The 22,378-nt window shown below is 40.1% G+C and overlaps 2 protein-coding genes across 7 annotated transcripts in view; both read right to left on the bottom strand.

The window, feature by feature from the left end:
• Window positions 1-1,153: 1,153 nt before the first annotated feature.
• On the bottom strand, window positions 1,154-12,778 carry PTS (6-pyruvoyltetrahydropterin synthase). 4 transcript variants are annotated; one of them, XM_006151006.3, is made up of 8 exons: window positions 12,616-12,778; window positions 10,880-10,959; window positions 9,502-9,524; window positions 8,922-8,978; window positions 5,164-5,234; window positions 4,916-4,970; window positions 3,726-3,865; window positions 1,154-2,042 (listed from the first exon to the last, which is right to left on the bottom strand). In XM_006151006.3, the coding sequence occupies exons 1-7, from the start codon at window positions 12,696-12,698 to the stop codon at window positions 3,770-3,772; spliced, it is 465 nt and encodes a 154-aa protein (XP_006151068.1). In that variant the 5' UTR covers window positions 12,699-12,778; the 3' UTR covers window positions 1,154-2,042; window positions 3,726-3,769. The 4 variants fall into 4 exon arrangements, with proteins under 4 accessions (XP_006151068.1, XP_027628681.1, XP_006151069.1 ...); XM_006151007.3 differs by lacking the exon at window positions 1,154-2,042 and having other exon boundaries at window positions 3,650-3,865; XM_027772880.1 differs by lacking the exons at window positions 9,502-9,524; window positions 10,880-10,959; window positions 12,616-12,778 and adding an exon at window positions 9,378-9,495.
• A 5,510-nt stretch (window positions 12,779-18,288) lies between these two features.
• LOC102485450 (succinate dehydrogenase [ubiquinone] cytochrome b small subunit, mitochondrial) overlaps window positions 18,289-22,378 on the bottom strand; it is a 117,393-nt gene continuing 113,303 nt past the window's right edge. For 2 of the 3 annotated variants that reach the window (XM_014588810.2, XM_006150996.3), the window contains exons 10-13: window positions 22,266-22,377; window positions 21,521-21,703; window positions 20,089-20,199; window positions 18,289-18,727 (exon numbers count right to left, since the gene is read on the bottom strand). In XM_014588810.2, coding sequence (XP_014444296.1) covers window positions 18,614-18,727; window positions 20,089-20,199; window positions 21,521-21,703; window positions 22,266-22,377 — 520 coding nt within the window. In that variant the 3' untranslated portion in view covers window positions 18,289-18,613. The remainder of the gene's footprint in view (window positions 18,728-20,088; window positions 20,200-21,520; window positions 21,704-22,265; window position 22,378) is intronic. The other variant, XM_006150995.3, reaches the window with a different exon arrangement.

Here is a 22,378-nt window from a genome sequence, read left to right as displayed (position 1 = left end):
TAAAAAAAAAAAAAAAAGAATACATAAAATTGTTTGTTTTTTTTTTCCTTAAAGGTATGTATGGAAAGTACAAAGAGTTTGAAACTGTGGTCATACTTAGTATCACACTGAACTTGGTCATACTTAGTATCACACTGAACAGGAATTTTCATTGAGTAATAAATTGGTTGGATAAGAGTAAATGTGGGCTTTTATTTCTCTTTTTTTAATCATTAAGTCTCCTGTCTCAATGGTTGCCAAACACTGGTAGAGTGGGTGGGTGAATTTCTGAAGGAAGCAAATGGATGAGCCACCTGTTAGCAGAACTGAGATCCTCTAGCCCAAGAACCACTTTCCCCGGCTTTGTGTGTGTGTGTGTGTGTGTATGTGTGTGTGTGTGTGTGTGTGGTGATAACAGTTCTCTGTGCAGCTATGTGGAGCCTTTTCACAGTGTGTATCTGGGACATTTTCCAAAAATGTCTTATGGCAGAATCTTGCTGTAAAGTTAAATTGTGTGAAACTGACAATGATTTTTCTATGTGCAAGGGAGGTTAGAAATATCCCAGACATAACAAAAGCAAAATGAGCACAATCTGTTTCTTGCCTTTAAGATAATTTCAATTCCAGGAGGAATGTACAAGTTTGGAGTTTCAAAGCGAAATGGATCACTTATCATAGGTTTAGTCTATTAGTAGCCACAAGTACACAATTGTTCATAGTATTCTGGCCATTTTTACCACCTGTTGGTGTTACTACATCAATTAAGGCAGTATAAATGATAGCTGAGCTCTGGTCATTATGTTCACAGAGAAATGGTAATCGCATATTTTTTTTAACTTTTCACCTTAGAGTTGTTTTTAAGAGTCCTATTTCCAAGATCTTTGTTTCTCTACAGTAAGCACAATTCCTACCATAAACAACTACTGCTGCTCTGACATTTTTACTTCTGAAAAATAAAATGCACTTTACTCTCAAGGAATCAAAAAGGTATGATAAGGCCAGCCCAATGACCTAGTGTTAAAGGGAGCTGGATACCACACTGCTGATCACAGGATTCAAATCCTGGCCCATGGCTTGAGAAACAAGCAAGGTACATGTGTGAGTGTCCAAAATCCTGAAAGAATAGAGAAATGGAGAAAGGACTGTGGTATGACCACACCCCACAGAGGGGTGCTTTCTCCCTGTCTGTCTCTCTGGCAGACAGTGTATGTACTCTGGCAAATAAAAAAATTATAAAGCATGATATCTACTCCTTGACTTTAGCCTCACCTCCTACTATTCTCCATGTCTCATTTTACACATAACAGCGGATCTATAATTCCCTCTCCTTGATGTAAGCTAGACTTAGTGACTTGCTTCTAAGGACAGAAAGACTGATTAGGTTATAAAAGACTGTGAGTTCAAGCTTGCTGGTACTCTCCCTCACCCTCTTTCTGCCTTCCTCTGAGGAAGCAAGCTATAATGTTGGGAGATACACTATAATGAGGCCTCTCTGGCAAGAAAGAGAAGGAATTTAAGGTCTTAGTCCAGCCACCTATGAGGAACTGAATTCCGACAATCACCACGTGAGTTGGAAAGAGAATCCCTCCTGGTCAAACCTTGAGATGACTACAGCCTTCTGAGTGATCCTGAGTCGAAGGTTCCAGCTAAGCCATGTTCAGTTTTCCAGCCCACAGAAATTGAGATAATAAATATGTACTGTTTTAAACCATTTTTGGGGGTGATTTGTTATGTAAAAGTAAATAACTAATATATTCATCTTGCAGGATGGTTATGAGGATAAAGTGTGATAATATAAAAAGTATGTGACAAAATGCATAATCCCATAGTCCCACAGTAGGCAAAGCACAATGTAGAACTATTCTCCTTCCTCTATTTCCACTGCCATCACCATCCCATCGCCTCATGTCCAGAATCTTGCAACAGCTTTCCCACTGATTTCTTAGCTTGCCTTTGTCCATCTAGTTAACTTCTTCAAACAAACAGGGCCACTCCATAACTCAGCTCCTGGTCCCAGCAGCTTGAAAAGCTCACCAGGCACATATGCATATATGTCCAAAATCCTACAAGAAGGAAAAATGAAAGAAAAAGGCTTGTGGCATGACCACACCCCACTGGTGGGGTACTTTCCCTCCTCTCTCTCTCTAGATAGCACATCTGCTCTCTGGTAATTAAAAACAAATGAAACTTCAATAGCTTCTTGTTCCTTGAAGGTTAAAGCCAAAGCCCTCCAGGCTGTCCCTCATCCATCTGTCCAAGCTTACTTTCATTCCACTCTCACATACCAACAGTCTACTAAGATTTACCTATTCACTACAAACCAGATATTCTTGGTATATATTCCCAGCCTAGTAACCTCTCAAATGAAGTTTTACCCTTTCAATATTCATTTCCTCTTTTCTCCTAAATTCCAAATCAGCATTCTCCCTACCCAACACTTTAAGTACCATGCTGGATTTAACTCTTCAACTAAGCTTTTCCAAACCTCACAACTTCATAATGACCTTTTTCCTTCTATACATTAATAATATTTACTCATTTGGCATTTAAAATTATCTAGGTATAAAAGGGGTAGAAACAGGACTAGCAGTTGGCCTAATGGCTATGTCACTGGACTCCCATGTAGTTGACCACAGTTTGAGTCCCAGACCCAGTGGCTTAAACTCACAAAGGGTGCGTGTGCATGCATGCCCAAGATCCTGAGAGGAGAATGGAGAAGGGGTTGTGGCATGGCCATCCCCCCAGGGGGTGATTTTTCACTGTCTCTCTCTGTCTTTCTGGTGAGCACACGTGCCCTACAGCATAAACTTCTCAAGAAAAAATAAAAGGCGGGGGTAGAGACAACTTCAGAAAGCACATAGTCCAAGAAGTCATTGCACAAAGAAATCAACACATTTTATGTTATTTTTTTTTTTACCATTTCTAAATATGTAATTATCCTAGACTTCTGAGTTAAAATTGTCCAGGTGGTCATAAGGCCCAGAAATCCAGAGATAAATGAGGCTCAGCTAAATAGTAACAGCACTAGGATTAGAATTCAAGCCTCAAAATGTTCAGGTTATTCAATTCTAAAAATATTTACCAAATGTCCATTACGTATAAGGCACTATGGAATTTCAACAGCTTCTGCCAATATGCCACTCATTTATTTAGTTATCCAAAAAAAAAAAAAAAATCAGAGTACTATTTTTGCCCACAAGGAATTCAGGGTAGTTTTTAAAAAGGGGAAGAAAGAAACCAAGAAAATAATAACAGGTAAAACAATTACAATACAGATTGATATGGTCTCTGAAAGCAGGCTCTAGGGAGATCTAGAAGAAAATCACCTATATACTGTCTTTGGAACTTTTAATCATTCACCCACTCACTGACAATTCACTAGATAGATAAACGGATAAAATCTTAACTTTCCTAAGTAGAGTCAGTAGGAAAAAAAAAATGTTTTTTGGAAGCAACTCATGAGCAAACACCTGAAATGAAAATGTTACTTAAACTCTATCAATTTTAATTTCCTCACATGTAAATGGAACTAATACCTACCTTTCATGGTATTTGTGAGAACTAAAGCATAAAGTGACTTAACAAATAGTAGCTATCCTGCTTTTCAAGTAATCAACACAAAAAAATATATTCTATATAAATAACAGAAACATTGTGTTTGATAACTAAACATATTCAAATTTAATTACGTGGGCATTGCGTTACTGTCAAAATTTTCAATAAAATTCCCACAGTTACTAACTCACCAAAATAAATGTCTACTCCTTCGCAAACATTTCTAGAATAGTAATCACTGCATAAGTCCTTTTATTCTTTTCAGGCACTGCACAAGTCCTTTTATTATTTTGGGGCAGCAATATTCTGAGAGTCCATTGTGTACTAGTTGCTATATAGAAGGAAAAATGAAAACCTGTATTTAAAAAGTTTAGAATACAAATAAGAGCATAAGAGAGAACAGTTCTTAGTGCAAAACGAATACACAAAATGCATTCTTGTAAATTTAGTCATAAGGAAAAGATACCAGAGATGAATGCCAAGAATACAGATCAATTTATGCAGGTAAGTTTAATGATCAGAACAAAATGGGATCAATCAGAAAACCATCTATACAGGAGATGTTTTATAGAGTATTAAGTCCTTTTTATGTTGACTATTTTAACAGGGTTTTAATTCATGATTATTCTAGTCTTCTGAGTTGAAATTGTTCAGATGACTATAATGTCCAGAAATCCAGATAAATATACGTAATAATTTACTGCTATTCCCTGACATGTTCAATGTGTTGTTCCTCACTTGCAATTCACAGTTCAGTAAGCTGCACAAAACTGCAATGCACAATGTGCACAGAAGCAGGACTTCCATCACTCTTTGTACGTACATCTGCAATGCACTGCCTCAAATGATTGTGTGTCTACTTTATACTGAGTAAGCTTATGCCTCTAGAAATATCCATGAAGAAGTAATCAAAGGAGTTAAATCTACTAAAAATATATTGTCTATATATTCAGACATTGTGGTCACCTGAACCTTATTTTTTTTTAGTGTAAGATTTAGCTACTATAAGTCTCATAAACATTTTTATCATTATACCAAGAAAAAATCAAAATAAAAAGATAATGAAGAACAAAAATAAACTTTTTGCTTTCAAGCATTCATCTATAGATTAAAGACCTTCTAAATGGTTCAGAATACAAATTTTTAAAATAGTTTTACATTTTTAACAGAGTTTACAACAATTTCAATAAATAGGGCACACCAGAACACAGGTGCAACAGCTATATGGTGATCTCTTAATATTCCAAAGGGATAAAGATCTTTTTCAGACATGGAAAGAAACTAGTCTTTCTATACTGTTAATCTCTAAGAGCTATTCTCCTTTATAGACTATAATATTATTGTCAGTTTCATATACTTTTACTTTATAAAGAACACCCACAGGAAGACATTTCTGGAGGTTCTCCCAGATGTATACAGCTACATTTTCTGTTGTGCTGTAGAAAGAAAGAAAAAAATTCAAAATGCAAATAATAAACAAAATTTCATGTTTAATTTTCATAGAGAACAGATATTATAACTTTAAAAGATGTCATTAAACTAAATCTTTTAGAAACCACATAGTGATCAGATAAAATGTTAAAATCAATTCTTCTTACTCTCTATACCAGGCAAGAAAATAATGCCCACCTTACAACATTTGCAAAGTATGGCACATCCAGATCCAGATTCTTATGATCAAGGGGCTTCATAATTGCCTCCTAAGACAAATCAAAGAAAAATAATAATTGATCCCATTTATGACTCAAATTCCGAAATGTTCAGTCTATGCTTCTAAAACTTCCCCTATTATTTAACTGTTAAATCAGTACTTGTAAGTACTGTATCTGTGTCTCATAAAGTTTAAAGTTATAAATAAATTAGGGCCCAGCTCTCTGTAATGATTAGTTTTTCTTGTTACTGAATGCAAAGACATGACAAACCAAAAAGCAGAGAATTCTTGGAACTTTCTCCTACCACAGTTGTTGTGATTCAGTTTAACACTTCCTGAACAAAAGTTACCAGAAACATTTTTCCATAACACAGTCTCACCTACAAAACAAGGTCACTTTATCATTAGGACAAAGATTCAGTGAGTACTACCTTTTCCTTTTTTTTTTTTTTTTTTTGGAGAGGTGATTTTGCTATAGGGCGTGTACACTAGCCAGAAAGACAGAGACAGAGACACAGAAAGCGAGAAATCACCCCCCAAGGGGGATGGCCACACCACAGTCCCTTCTCCATTCTCCTCTCCAATCCCTTCTCCATTCTCCTCTCGGGATCTTGGGCACGCACGCACACACGCCCAGTGTGAGTTTATGCCACCGGGTCTGGGACTCTAACCGCAGTCGACTACCTGGGAGTCCAGCGACACAGCCATTATGCTAACTGCTGGTCCCAAGTACTACCTTTTATTAGTCAGACTAAGATTGAAATTATGTAAGTAGTTCTAAAATTCTGCTATGAGGAATAATGTAAGAACGACCTTGGGTTCTTAAACAATATAAATATGTAGACTATAAATTCCTAATATGTGTGTATATATATTAGCATGTTTTTCCTTGCCATTACCAAGGATTATAACTGCCTCATTTTATCCAGGTTTTTACTTTCAGTTATTGGACAAAATCTTAGCATTTGTGAAACAATCTAATGTTCCATATGCTATGGTTTCAAGAAGGGTACATTAATAACAAAAATAGCAATCATTTCTTGAACAAGACCAGAACATATAAAAAGGGTAAATCCTAGATCAAACAGCTTTTAAAACAAAGTGAAGGGCTATTCCACATGGATATCAACAAAATAAATGTCTCCATTTTATCTTCAGTCTCAGTTGCAGTACCAACTTTTCCACCAAAGCCTCTTTTGTAGAGCTCTAACTTCACCCTAAATGCCATGGTGAGTCACTTTTACTGATAAGAGTGTTTTGTGTCCTTCAGGTGGCAAAAAAGATAGAGAATCCCTTTTCTAGTACTTCCCCTTAGGTTAGCTTGGGTCAACTCATATTGCACAAAACTTTGTGTACACATATTTGGTATCCCCATTAAACACAAGAACTTCTGTCTATACCTTTCCTAAAGTACTCTGAGCACATGCTGCTTGTTTATTCACTCATTCTCTTATTCATTCAACCAATAATTAAGTAAGCACTTATGCCTTACCTCCTAGACAAAGTAATGTGCAGAGTCTGTGGGCTATGTTTCATTCACCTTTGCATTCCTTAGCTCAAAGACTGATGCAAATTTGTTGAATATATGGATAATAAATAATGTAAAAGAAATAATAATAATTATTATTATTAGAGAGAGATTTTTGCTATAGGGTGTGTGGGCTCGCCAGACAGACAGAAAATGAGAAATCACCCCCCCGGGCAGATGACCATGCCACAATCCCTTCTTCTCCATTCTCCTCTTGGGATTTTGGACATGTGTGTACACACACCTGGCATGAATTTTAAGCCACCAGGTGTGGGACTCGAATCATGGTCAATTACATGGGAGTCCAGTGACGTAACCTTTACACCATTTGCTGGTCCCAAAGTAATGATTATTAATAACAGTGTTTTTATGAAACAAATGTTAAATTTTAGAGCAAAAGTAAGCTGTAGAACTCAAGTAAAAAAACTAAATAAACAGGTAAAATAGCAGCATAATTTTTAAAAAGTTGGAGTAGAAGGAAATCTACTCCTACTTTCACAATCAAGTAACAACATAGTATAAGGCAAGTCAATAATTCAGTATCTCTAACTTTTTTTTTCTTTTTTTTTTTTTTTGAGAGAGAGATTTTCACTGTAGGGCACGTGCGCTCGCCAGACAGAGAGAGACATAGAGACAGAAAGCGAGAAATCACCCCCCAGGGGGGATGGTCACGCCGCAATCCCTTCTCCTCTATTCTCCTCTCGGGATCTTGGGCACGCACGCACACGCGCCCGGCGTGAGTTTTAAGCCACCGGGTCCGGGACACGAACCACGGTCGACTACGTGGGAGTCCAGCGACATAGCCATTACGCTAACTGCTGGTTCCCATCTTTTTTTTTTTTTTTTTTAAGAGAGTGATTTTTGCTACAGTGAGTATGTGCTTGGTGGAGAGACAGAGACTCAGAAAGCAAGAAATCACCCCTCAGATGGGATGGCCAGGCCATAATCCCTTCTCCATTCTCCTCTTGGAATTTTAGGCATGCACACAACATGCACACGGTGTGAGTTTTAAGCCACCGTGTCCAGGACTCAAACCACGGTCAACCATGTGGGAGTCCAGCGATGCAAACATTAAGCCATCTGCTGGTCCCATCAGTGTCTCTAAGTCTGTTTTTGTTTGTTTGTTTTTGAGAGGTTTTTGTATAGAGTACATGCACTCAACAGAAAAACAGAGACAGAAAGACAGAAAGTGAGAAATCACCCCCAAGGGGGGATGGCCACACTGCAATCCCTTCTCCTCCATTCTCCTCTTGGGATCTTGGGCATGCACACACATGCACCAAGAATGAGTTTAAGCCACTGGGTCCGGATTCAAACCACAGTCAACTACATGGGAGTCCAGCAAACATAGCCATTATGCCAACTGCTGGTCCCAGTATCTCTTAAGTGTTAATCTAGGGAATGTAGAAGTTGTTTAAGATAATCTCTAAGGTCTCTTATAATGTAAGAATTCTATAATGACAAAATTAGTAAGTTCTTTTTTCTTTTTTTTTAATTGCCAGAGGACATGTGCACACCTGGGGGTTAAGGGTATAGAGAGAAAGAAAAAGCACTCCCAAATGGGGCAAAGTCATGTCGCAATCCTCTTTGCTTCATTTCTCCATCCCACCAGAATTTTGGGACACTTACATATACACTTAGCTCTTTTTTAAGCTCCCAGGGTCAGGATTCAGACTGTGGTCAGCCATGTGGGGTCCGACTCCTTCTATCACTGAGCTACAGGTTGACCCAATCAATAAGTTTTTTATGGAAGACATTCTTGTGTGTTATCTCTATGGTGAATTGCCCCAGTGAATAATAATAAAGTCAGAATGAATAAGACAGAGCTTTGTTAAAAATCTATGATCAAAAGTTCAAGGAAACTTCATAGAAGGAACAGAATGCTTAAAAGAGAAACCTTGTATCTTGAAAGAAAAGTAGAATGTGTTAAATAGAGAAAATTAGGATATTCCAGCAAGGACTGTAATATAAGCTAGTTACATGTCTTTCCCTGCACTATAACACAACTGTAATTAATTTTCATCAAGTTATTCAAACACCTTTAGAAACCCAGAAGAGTAGTTCCTCCAACTTCTCTTCTACTCCCACATCCCATTCTACTCATATGTTACAGAACTTCTTGCTACACTTGATTGGGGAGGTGGAAAGGGGGATGTTGAATATTATACTTAGGGGCCAGTACATAATAAACGCTTAATATGTTATTACCTCCATATACTTTTTGAGGTCGGTCAAATTCATAACCATTCCTGTAACCGGATCAATCTAAAGAACAAACAAGGGGCCAGAAGGTGGCATGGTGGTTAAGGCACTGAATTCGCATATAGCCAATTGTGATTCAACTCTCAGACCCCGGCAGCATGAAAATCACAACAAATAAATAGATCAATACATAAATTTAAAGGAAAAAAAAGAATAAACAAAAAAGAATATTATTCTAATAGGCTCTTCATATTTAAACTGTTAGCAAATTATTAAAGGTTGTACAATTGGCAGATGATGTGTCCATGTTTGCCTTTATCCTGGAGATAATTATTGATTTCAGCATGGAAGCACCATTTACTTCAGGCATCCTTGTCATTGTACAGGTGTTCTAACTGCCCCATATATCACATTAAGAACAAGACTTTGAGAGAGGAAGGGCCTAGAATGGCAGCAGCTCACCACACATAAAAGCAACAATGAAGCACTACTGATTGAAACAGAAATTTCAACACAGAATCCACCACTGTGGCTGAAGGAGGGTCCAGCAATCCACATAAACCACACAGATATTTCCAGCTCGTACCTCTCCATGTACTGTCACCACAACTATGGGAAAGAAAACAAAATACCAAAACCAACATGACTTTCAACAGATTAAAATCCAAGCATAAATTAGCAACATAAATTAAGTATAAGACCTCTGTCCCCAAAGATCTGCTTCTATTTTCCCCAAAACATTTGTTCTTTTTGTTAAGACCTTTTTATCATCCAAAGCAAGACTTAACCAAAGCAGAGGAGTTTTGCTTAAGCTAAGAATCTTGGCCAAGGCCAGAAAGGCTGTAAATTCTGCTATGATGTTGATAAACTAGGTAGGGCAGAAATGCTGCTTAATCTGACTATAAAAGTAGAAAGTATACAGGTAGGCGTCCAACTACACACTGAGCCACTCTAATTCTGAATGGACAGTACCTTTTGTAAGCAACCAAAACCACTACCGGCCTTATACTTTTATCTGTTGCTCAACATAAATGTATATACAGTTTACAATAGTGCCTTGTAAATTAACAAGTGCTTCTATGAAACACTTTAAGTATCTTGATGATTGGTGCTTTACAAATTAATAACTTTTTAAAAATTTTTCAGCTCATATATACACCATTAAGTATTGTATGAAGTGTGAGTACACTGAGATTGAGATACCACAGATCAAGTAACGGGCTGTATTCAATTAGAAATGTGCATCTTCTAATACGTTTTCTGGTCTTTTTACATCATTACATCATGTGCTACTATACTCTTTGGTTTATGTAGATACTTCTCCAGGCATCGGGTATGTCTCAAAGAATCAAGTCTTGAGGACCAGCAGGTGGCATGGTGATTAAGGGGCTAGACATTCCCACATGGCTGACCACAGTTCAAGTCCTGGACCTGGTGGCTTGCTTTATCACTTTCTCTCTCTCTCTCTTTCATTGTCTCTCTCTCTGGTCAAATTAAAATGAATGAATAAATAAAATTAAAAATAAATAATTAAAAAAGAATAGTCTCTCATCCTTGCACAGATTACTTACTTTCTTGGAACCCTGCTGGAAAAGTTTTAGAACCAACTTATTTTTCTGTCATATAGTACACTCCTAGTAAATATTTCCCTAGTGTCAGTCATTCTTTACTCAAAGAATACAACCTAATTTTAACATTAGGTTTAGCCAGACCTAATCAAAAGGAAACATACTGCCAAAAAAAATATTATGCACTCTAAGGCCAAGAAAAAAAATTCTTTAAACTAGTCATTGTTTTGTACTATCTATAACAGAGTAGAAAACTGCAAGGTACAACGTGGGACATATGCAACCAAAAAAATATTCACACTCCATCCCGAAGGTTTCTTTTTCATTATGTCTTTATTTGATGAACACTCTCTCACTTTTATGGAAGAGCTAAAATTTCACCAGTTTTTCTCTCACCTTTATAATTGTGCCCATGGCCATTGGGATTGTTACATTTCCCAAACAGTTTCAAATTTTCTTCATCACTTAGAGATTTGCTGAGGGAAAAAAAGAATGTCAACATGATACAGGTCTGTTCTCTTCCTTTATTATTTTCTCTGGTCTTTGAAAAGTTTCTCTATTATTATTTTAGTTCACCAAATGGGAGGTCATAAGTCAACTTTATTTTATTATTTATTATTTGATTTTATTACTCTACTATATATATCAGGTGCCAGTATATGCTCAGATTACCGTACCATGAAGTTAGCATAAACAAACCCTAAATTCACCTGCCTTGTTCCACAGGAAGACTCCAACAATTGATTTGCTACAATCCTCCCATTTTTCAATTTAACAAATATTTACTGAACACCTTCTGAAGGACAGGCACATGCTGAAAGAAGTAATTGCATATAACAGTAAACATAAGATGATGCCCGTTTTCAAGCAGTTTAAAATGTCATTCCTCCTGAAAGATGATGACCTAGTCTCTTTAATGACCTTACTTTACAAAGCCTCAACTATTGTCTTCTGCTATCTTCACTAATCTGTTGAAACATTCAAATTTGATTTAAAAAAACTGTCAGTTTATAATTGTCTAATTATAAAGAACCCCCCCCATTGGGTGTAGTCACACTGCTATCCCTTTTCTTCCATTTCTTTATCCTGTCGGGATTTGGGGGCACAAATTTACAAGTGCCTGGGTGCTTTTCCATGCTGTCAGAGCTAGGATTCGGAACTTCAGTCAGCCATGGAGCTGGCTCACCCTTAATCAGTAGACTAGGAGGCCAACCCCTAAATGAAAATGTAAAATATACTTGGCCGCCGTTCCAGAAAGGGAACAATTCCCTTAAATTTCTATACCCCATACCTACCCCAATCAACTTTGCGTCATCTAGAGGCATTAACCACGCTCCGGTTTAAGTTCTCCATTACACAACCGCTCTCCCATTTTCAGATCCTCCGTATGATCCCTTCACTTTCTCCTCTGACCCACTTCTCTCAATTAGAGTGCTAACCTTCACAAAGCCTTTAAACAAAATTCTCAGTGCACTCTCCACGAAACCGGCCAGGTTACACTGAGCCTGGAGCCCCGCAGCAGCCCTGTCTCCTAGTCGCCTAGCACAAAACCCTCGCCCAGTGAGTGGAAGGATGAATCAGCTAGACCCGATCCTCATTTCGCGGTCGCGGAAACGGAGGCTCAGAGAGTGGCGCTTGCTAGTGAGTGCTACACTCCCCTCAAAATCGGCCCTTCAGGGCAGTCAGGCAGTCTTGGAGCGCGGGGTTCTAGTCCCAACCGTGCTGTCTGTCTAGAGCACTGGACACCTGGGCACAATGTACTTTTGGTTAAAGGGGTTGCTAAACCTTGGTGTTAGAGACGGTGGGGACGCTCCTGGTGTACATCGTTAGCTAACACTTATTGCGTGTTCACGACGAGCCGGGCAGCGTGAGCTCTGAGCGAGTTTAACTCCGTGAACCGCATGGCGACCCTCTGACTAAACTACGGAACTCTTGAGGGAGAAAGGAGGCTTGAGGTTACAGAGCCAGTGGGCGGAGCCCCGCCATCGCCCCCGCCACCACGCTCCACGCGAGGGCACTGGCGCGCGCCACCGTCCTCGGCGTCGGCACGCCAAGCAGCCCCGCCCTGGGGCCGTTCCCGGCGAGGCAGGCGCGCCAGCCGCCCGCTCTTGGCACCTGTGGGCACTCCCTACCAGTGCAGTCGGTGGCTCGCGCTAAAGGAGACCAAGCGGGACAGTCGCGCCTGGCGGCGACCGCGCGAACCTGCCGCGCTCATAGTCTCTCAGGAGCCTTCCGCGCGCCTCGGCAAAGAACCGACTCCCTCCGCCCGCGGTGGGGCTGGCTGGTGGGCGGGGCCTCTCCACGGCTGCGCAGTGCGTGCTCGCGCGCCCCCGGAAGCGCTCCTTGGTTTAGGCTCCGGCCAAACCCGGTCTCGGGAACTCTGTCGTGCCCGCCTTGAAGCAGTTAGGCGTGTCTCTTGAGCTAGCTGGAATTCGAGTAGCTAAACAGCTTGGGGCTGTGGGTAAGGTGCATAGGGATTTAGTGTCCTTGGTTTTTAGATCTCCTCTGCCTAGGGCACGCCACGCGATGAGTCCTGTCTGGGCACACTGGGTTCTGAGTGACCTCTTAAGCCTCCCACTGCCCTGTAAGAAGCCTAGATTCGCTGCAGTAGAAGGCTGAAGTGGCTGCTTATTTTATCAGATGTGCCCCATGCTACTGTCTACCCAGCGCATAAAAGGAGCCGGAACTTGAGAGCATGTGCTATCTCTGTGTGGCCTTCAAAGACGATACTAGCTCCAGACTACTAAGGGAGATTCTAAAGCCTTTTGCATCATACACACACACACACACACACACACAAAGCACTGGGCCCAAAATGAATGGGTCCATTTATCACTCTGGTTGGCACAGTGTAAACACATGCACCTATAAACACAGGTGTTATCGATTATCTGCCCAATGTAGACACCTTGGGCATGAAAGGATCTTCTTTCTTCATACCTACTCACAAGGATATGCAACTACTTAAGAGTGCTCAGTACCATGTCACCTCTTGCCTCCATCCTCACATTAGACATTTAGTGAGCATCTACTATGCTGCACTGTTTAGGTACCCAGGAGAATGGCTTATATATGAGGAAAATCATCAAAATCAACCCCAGTGGTTATGTCTTTCTAATGTTTCCTGTCTCCAGCTATGTATTGTTTGTTCTACACTAAATTGCTAACATGTTAGGTAGCAAACATTCTTCACATATTTATAAATGTGTGTGTCATCTCCCCTACTGAACTGTAAAGAAAGAACTTCAAAGAATTAGAAACAATCAGTGATTTTTTTTTTTTAGGTAGACTATCTAGTTCAGTCCTCTCACTGTACCAGTAAGAAAATACGGGCCCAGATAAGTGATTTACTCATCCAAGATCACTCAAGAGACAAATAATACTTCCAAGGTATTACTATGTCAGAGATAAATACTCTTAACAGTCAATGGTGGGGCCAGCAGGTGGCATGGTGGTTAAGGTGCTGACTCCCACATGGCCCACTATGGTTCTAGCCTCCAACCTGATGGCTTACTTTCTCACTTTCTCTGTCTGTCTCTGGTCAATTTTTTTAAAAAAAATAATAATCATTTAACAAACAAAAACAAACAAAGTAGTCAATGTTTACACAAAACTTTATTCATTTAAAAAAAAGTTCAAACATTCAAACAGTAGTAGAAGGAATTTCTTAGAAATTGCTTTTATTACTTGTTGGCCCTAGTAAAATATTTCATTGCATTTATGGAGTTCTTGCTGTAAACTATGTTTTAAAATAATTACTTTATTTATTCATTTATTTTAATTTGACCAAAGAGAGACACAGAGAGGAGAGGGAAAGTGAGAAGCAAGCTGCCAGGTCTGGAACTCAAAACACAGTTGGCCATGTGGGAGTGTCCAGCTCCTTAACCACCATACCACCTGCTGGTCCCACTGTAAACTATTTTATGAAAGCTAATTCTATACAAGCATACTTACCAAATTTACTTTCAATGATCTTAACTTGTATGGGCTGAACTGTGTCCAATGTCCAAAAAGCTATATGATGAAGTCCTAACTCCCAGTACCTCAGAATGTAACTCTATTTGGAAACGTGGAAATGCATCTTTAATTAGTTGAAATGGGGTCATTTGGGTGAACCCTAATCCCATATAGTAGATGTCCTTACAAAAAGGGAAATTTAGATCTAGAGACAGGCATGTATAGAGGGAATGCTATGCGAAGACACAGAAAACGCCAAGGAGAGTGGCCTGCAACAGATCCTTCCCTGCTAGCTCTCACAAGGAAGTAACCAACCTTGATTTCAAACTTCTAGTCTCCAGTGTTATGACACAATACATTTCTGTTGTTCAATAAGCTCTTAGTACACTAACACTTTACCAATAAGCAAGGAACATTCTTTTTTTTAAGAATTATTTTATTTAACTTTACTTATTTATTTATTTAAATTTGACCAGAGAGGGACAGAGAGAGAGAGAGAAAGTAAGAAAGCAAGCTGCCAGGTCTGGGACTTGAACCATTGTTGGTCATGTGGGAGTCCAGCACCCTTAACCATCACTACCACCTGCTGCCCCCAACAACATTCCTCTTAACTTAACTTTCTGTGCTTTGGGGTCAACAGACATTTAGACATGATTCCAGTTCAACACATACTGTGCTTGCCTCCTTTATCCCATGAGGCCAGTTTCTACTAGGAGAGCCCCCAAGATATGCAAATGAATGCATAATAGTAAGGTAGCACCATATCCATTACCTTCCTATTCTTAGTCACTCACTGAATTAAAAAATATTTACTTAACATCTAAATGCCTAGCACCGTAAGGTTTAGAAGCACAAGGGTGAATAGCAAACATGTGATCCCTGTCCTCATAAAGTTCATTTTGGTGGGTGGAGCCAAACAAATAATATAATGAGAAACTAAATGATATTAACTCTGCCTTAGAAAGTAAAATAAAGCTTCCATGAGGAGATAACTTTTGCAGATTATTTGCCAAAGGGAATACTTGCTGAAGAGAGCCAGAGAAGGAAATGAGAAAGCATCTCCATGGATGTAGCCACACCATAATCCTTTCTCCTCTATTTCTCCCTCCTTTTAGGATTTCAGGCATAACCACACACACAGCCAGCATGTTTTTTAAACCCAAAACTTGAACTGCATAGTTGGCCATGTGGGATCCAGCCCTCTTAACCACCAGGTCACAAGCTGGCCCCAAGATAATTTTTAAGTTTATACATTTATTCCATGAGAGAGAGACAGAGACACAGCTGCTCTGATGGACTCCTGAAGCTATGATCCCACCTCCCAGCCACAGCCATCCCAGATCAAGGGCAGGCATGGTGCTCAAAGGTCTCTAATGCAAACCTAAAGCCTCCCCATCTGGGTCTGCCTCACATGGCAGAGGGTTGTATCTTACTGCTGCACCACCATTAGACCCAGGAGATGACTTCTGAGCTGGATTTTAAAGGAGTTTATCAGGTGGACAGAGGGAATTCTAGGAGAGAGAGTGTGAGCAAAGGAAATGTGGAAACAGCATGTGTCATACATATACACAAGTTGTTTCTACAATGGGGAAGACAGGTCCAAAATAAGACTAGAAACACTGATTAGGAACCAAATTATTTAAGGGCCATGAATGTCATTTTAATTATAAAGGAAAGGAGGCCCCCACTCTTTTCTTCCCTCCCCCAATTCCACTCCCAAAGAAGGAAACTTTCATCTGCTTAAATCCCATTTCCAGGCATTGACTGGGCCTTGTTTACTCACAGGCAGGGTCACAATGTATTAAAAGTTCTGCACATGATCATGGCTATGGTGGTACTTCACTCAGTGAAAGGGAAAAACACACGAACAAAACAAAACACGGGCCCAAAATCCCCATGCACATAAGCCAGGTCATATCATGTCATCTCATTCACTTTCTACTCTGCTTCTCGCCTCCCTGTATTGAACTGCCTGGGGGCTGATCACTTTTCCCCTCACTTGTGCATCAAATATTCCCTTGCCTTGAGTCTCGGGATACTGGCTAGTGATAAAGGTTGGGCTCAGAGAGAGGAAGAGGCCCTACTATGCTTCGAGCCTTGGTATACACTCTCAACTGTATCTGAACTTTCTGCAGTGAATTCCCAGGCACATGTGCCTAGATTACAAAATGCCATTGATCCTTTTTTGTCTTCTCCTTCAAGAACCTTACGGGTGGCAGGGACAAGGCAGAATTCAGGCACTGGTATGATTACACTGCTAACCTTTTTATATGCAAACCTCACTCAAGGAGTAAAGGTGCATAAACAGAGAAAGATCAGCTGTGAATTTCCCTCAGCCAGAGTCTCCTTCACCCTGCAGATCTAGAAAAGATCAAAGAAGCATCCATATTTTGTCTGAAGGAGTACAATGGGTGCTTTTAAGAGACTGCTGTGAATGAACGGAGGACTTAGATTCTCATGGTTACCTCAGACTCTGTGCTCCCATCTGCTGAGCTGGTTCTGTTCAGGCGTCTTCCTGCCTTTCTGTGCTCCTGTTTGTTGTGCTCTGCAACTCATGAACCCAGACATGGAACTGGGCCCTTTCACTTCACTGCCACAGTGTAAACATCTGTGTGCGTGGAACTCATTCCTAAAACTATGGGTTTGTGAAGTTTGAAATAAACCTTACAGAAAATTAGAGGGAACTGTTGTCCAGGACTATACAGAGAGTCTAACCATGAGTTTACAGGTACCCTAAATTACATGTTTGGGGACCTTCTCTAGCAACACTGCACACGCAGAAGGAGCATAGACAGTCTAACTGGTCCAAGATTGTAATTCAAATGGAGGGAGAGTGTATAACTGAAGGAAAAGGAACAAGAGACGGTGAGGTTGTTGTTAAGAGTACAGTTTCAGTGAAAGACCTGGGCTGTTTAGGGCTGTTGGCAAAAACTAGAAATTGGCAATTATATGGTCTCTAGTGCCACCTGTTGCCCAACTATATGAAGAACTACTGGCTTTTTGTCAATCCCTGAAGAATTATACACTCGGAGATTAGGAAAAAGGTCTGATTTCAGTGCTATTTTTCAAAAGCACAACCTCCTGAGCCAGCAGGTGGCATGGTGATTAAGGCACTGAACTCCCACATGGCTGACAGTAGTTCAAGTCCTGGACTTAGAGGCTTAAAAAAAAAAATCACACCAGTTGCATGTGCATAAATGTTCAGACACTATCTGCTGGTCCCTCTTCAAAAGGTTTTAGTCAACATTTGCTTAATGATTTCAAGGAAACACCCTAATTAAATCATCGGGACCAGTAGATAGTGTAATGGCAATGTCGCTGGACTCCCACAGTAAACCGTGGTTCAAGTCCCAGAGTCAGCGGCTTAAAACTCACTCCAGGCATGGAACCAGTAATTAGCGTAATGGCTATGTCACTAGACTCCCATGTAGTTGACTGCGGTTCCAGTCCTGGACCCAGTGGCTTAAACTCACACTAGGCACGTGTGCGTGCGTGCCCAAGATCCTGAGAGGAGAATGGAGGAGAAGGGATTGTGGCATGGCCATCCTCCCCAGGGGATGTGATTTCTCACTTTCTGTCTCTCTGTCTCTCTGTCTTTCTAGCGGGTGCACGCGCCCTATAGCAAAAACCTCTAAAAAAAAAAAAAAAAACTCACTCCAGGCATATGTGCCCAAAATCCTGAAAGGAGAAAGGAAGAGAAGAGACTGCAGCATGGCCATTCCTCCCGGGGGGTGGGGGTGGGGGACGTGATTTCTCACTTTCTGACTCTCTGTCTCTCTGGTGAGCTCATGTGCCCTATCGCAAAAATCTCTCTAAAATAATAATAATAATAATGCCATAATTATCACATGAGTTCTGTTTATTATGAATTTAGCTTTTATTCAAAATTAAAGAAGCAAAATTTTAAAGATACTTTTAAAAGTTACTTACATAAAAGAAAGTTAATAGAGGCAGTCACGAATTTGCAACAGATAATTACAAAAGTACCTAAGGCAGCATGAGTATAAATCATGTCACAGTATTACACTATAACTGTGACCTGAATCATGAGTTCTGTGTTTAATAGAAATTCAAAAACTAGTATCTATAAGATCCTAGAGAACTAGGATGCCCTTCCTGCTCTCTTTTGTACAGAGCACATTAGTTCAGTTCTCAGACCTTACGGCTATCCCATCAGATGGGTACGAAGGTGCCATGGAATCCATAAGGCATTTGCACAGGTACCTCTGCTCGGCCCAGTTCTTCAAAGTTCTTGGCATCCAAGACTAGGAGAAAATTGCTTTCATTCTAGAAAAGAAAAGATGCTCTGAAAATCACCTTTTTTTTTTTTTTCCTAACTAAAACGCTGTTTCCTCCACTGGACTGTAAGATTCCTAAGAGAGAGATCATATCTTACTTGTCTTGTTAACTGTCCCCAGTACCTAGCACAGTGCTTTTACTATCCACTCACTCAATGTTTGCTGAATCGCTGAACTGGATTGAAAGGAAATGAAAGCTGAACAAGTTCATATCTAGAGCAAAGAAATTGGGTTGTTAATATCAATCACCTTCATAGGAGTTCCTTGAGTTTAATGATCTTTTTACTTGTCCCCCTTCCCATCTCCTAAGAGACATATCAACCCTTTTTCCAAGATGGAAATGCCTCCAAAGACTACTTTGGAGCTGTTCAAAAAGCAGCGTGGCAAAGCCGGCTGAGATCATCCCAGATCTAATTATAGAGGTGACAAGTGCAACATATGAGGACCTAGGACTCCCAAGCACATGGCAGACATCACTAATTGATCACAGCACTTTTCCCACAGGACCTCTGAAAGACCTCAGAATCCTACACCCCAGGCAGCCACTAATAATTGATCAAAGGTAATTTTAAAAGTGAACCAATTTGCTATATGATTTCTTTGGACAAGAAGTCAGATAGTAATGGTTATCAAACACTAGGTTGGGCTTATGACATTGGACTTTAAGGTTAGTACATTGAAACTGGCAGCACGGATGGTGGTGTAAACATTAAACTAGAAGTCAAAAAATTTGAATTTAATGCTGCCTTAATATGTAATCTGATGCAAGTCTCTTTCACTTCTTTATTTGGAAGGCTATTCTTTTTTTTTTTTAATTGCCACAGGGCATGTGTGCTCACCCAAAGGAGATGGACAGAAAGGGAGTAAGTACTCCCAAAGGAGCAGTCATCTGCAATTCCTTATCCTCCATTTGTCCACTGGGGCTGAGGGGCATGCATGCACATGTATCTGGCATGTTTTTTAAGACACCAGAGCCAGTATTTGCCCCACAGTTGTCCACTGGGGGACCAGGCCCCTTAACCACTAGGCTATAGGAAGTCCCTCTCTTTCAACCTCTTTAAGTCACAAACTGTAAAATGAGTATCCCATAAAGTTGTTTTGATGATAATATGTATGAAAGTTATTTGTAAACATCAAGTTCCTATACAAATGTAAATTATTATGTCCCTAAAAACAGAACTTTAAAATAATAATAAAATATGGATTATTATAAAATGGTACGTAAATAGTAGGGAGGGGACGAGAAGGTGCCATATTGGAATCAAAGTCAGCTATCGACAGCATCACTATCCCTCTTCGATGGCTTACTGCTTCTTTTCTTTCTGACTTGTGACACAGAAATACATTTACCTGTTTGGGGCTGATCACCACAGAAAGAATAACCCCACCATCTTCTTCACTGGCTCCTGGTACTGGAACAAAAACAGGTTCTGAGGGATAAAAACCATCTTCTCTCCAAACCTGCAAGTCCCCCAAAAAAGTATTAGATATAAGGCCAGTTGTTAACAGGAAGCTTGCTATAGCGTTGTCATTCCCAGCGTGAATTTTATTAGAGTATTTTAATAAAATATTTTAATAGTAAATGAATCAGGTTTATTGAGTTGAATATAAAAGAGAGGGGGAGAGTTTTCACAGCCCCAGATTCCACTACTATCAAACAAAATTCATGTCACTTTAACTTCCCTTTAACCTGAAATAAGAGGGGGTCTTCAAAAAATTCATGGAAAATGAGCATTATAAACAAAACTATGAATAGATTTCAAAATGGTTGTGCACTGGGACCAGCAGTTAGCATAATGGCTATGTCGCTGGACTCCCACCATAGGCGACCGTGGTTCAAGTCCCGGACCTGGCGGCTTAAACTCATGCCAGGCGCGTGTGCGTGCATGCCCAAGATCCTGAGAGGAAAATGGAGGAGAAGGGATTGCGGCACAGCCATCTCCCCTGGGGGGTAATTTCTTGCTTTCTATCTCTCTGTCTGTCCTTCTGGCAAGCACACGCACCCTATAGCAAAAACCTCTCCAAAAAAAAAAAAAATGGTTTTGCACTAAAATAAATTCATACTTTAATTCCATTTCTCTATAAACTTTTAAAAAATATTTTACTTGATTTTATTTATTATTTTTTAATTTGACCAAAGAAAGAAAGAGAAGTGAGAAAACAAACCACCAGGTCCAGGACTCAAACCATTGTCAGCCAAGTGGGAGTCCAGTGCCTTAACCAGCATGCCACCTGCTGGCCCCTCTCCGTGAACTTTTTAAAGTTTCCTCATACAAGTGTCCCAACAACTTTTTTTTTTTTTTTTGGAGAAGTGTTTTGCTATAGGGAGTATGTGCTCGACAGAAAGAGACAGAGAGATAGAGCGGTAGAAAGCAAGAAATCACGCCACCCCCCTCCACAGCCACGCCACAATCCCTTGTCCTCCATTCTCCTCTTGGGATGTTGGGCATGCATGCACACGTGCCCAGCATGAGTTTAAATCACTGGGTCCAGGACTCAAACCACAGTCGGCTACAAGGGAGTTCAGTGACATAGCCATTACACAAACTGCTGGTCCCTGTCCCAACAACTTTAACCCTACAGTTTCTCACAAAACAACATCAAGTATAAAATTATCTTTCTGGGCCAGTGGTTCATTTAAATGTCCTAGAGGAAACACATACCTAAGTTAGGTAATTCCATGGTTCTCAAACTAAATAAAAGAAAATTACTGAGCTACTTAAATATTAAAGACTATCAAGAGAATATCAAAAGTTTAGAAAAGGAAAGTGATTTTGATCACCTTGAGTGTCTTGTTTACTACATCAACCTTGATCAGAGAATCCCCCACCAAATGCCGAAAGCCACAGCCATAGAAGTAACGATATTTTTTGCCATTGAATTGGCCATAGTTGATCTGGGGAAATTCGATGCCTCCTTCCTCTTCTAGATCTTCCTTATGTAGATTTTCATGAGAGCACCAGATCTAAAAAAGGTCCCAGAAAAATCTGTAGTAGTTGCTTAATTCTTATTTTCTTCAGTGTAAGTCAGTGAGGGGACTAACACCCTGTAAGCATCAGTAACAGCTTGGAAACTAAGGTTCTACACAATTTTTTAATATCATTCTTCTTTCCATCATATGTATGGATGCTTAAAAGATAATCAGGTTTTATGAATAAGCTGTCAACTGGCATAGGAGATGGAAGTGGGCTTATATTCTACTAAAGCTGAGACACTGAGAGCTGCACGATGACATGCCTGTGATAAGTACATATTATCAAAAAAGTGAAGGTTGTCAATGTCAAATGCTTAGTCCACAGCCATTAGGAAGCCCTATGTATCTTTTTCAAAATAAAAGAAGAGATGAACACAGTGCTCATTCCCACCCAGGATCTGTGGTTCTTGTACAGGTAACATTCCATGACTTCACTCTGCTCGGCTGACCCTTAGGAAACTTATTGGGCACCAGGCACTGTGGAGAACAGCCAATGAATAAAGTAGTACCACTAAAATTCAAAGTCTTAGTCTCCTGTCTGTTTATTACATACCTTTCCATCACTCAGTTTCACAGCACTGGCTGAAGAATAGGACAATGGGCTGAGATTCTCTCCCTCAGGGGCATTCGAACTGACACCTAAGGGCAAAACAAACCTTCTAGGGC

This window comes from Tupaia chinensis, unplaced genomic scaffold (assembly GCF_000334495.1).
Source record: "Tupaia chinensis unplaced genomic scaffold, TupChi_1.0 Scaffold000311_2, whole genome shotgun sequence".
Classification (NCBI taxonomy): domain Eukaryota; kingdom Metazoa; phylum Chordata; class Mammalia; order Scandentia; family Tupaiidae; genus Tupaia; species Tupaia belangeri.
This window is presented reverse-complemented; position numbering and strand designations above follow the sequence as displayed.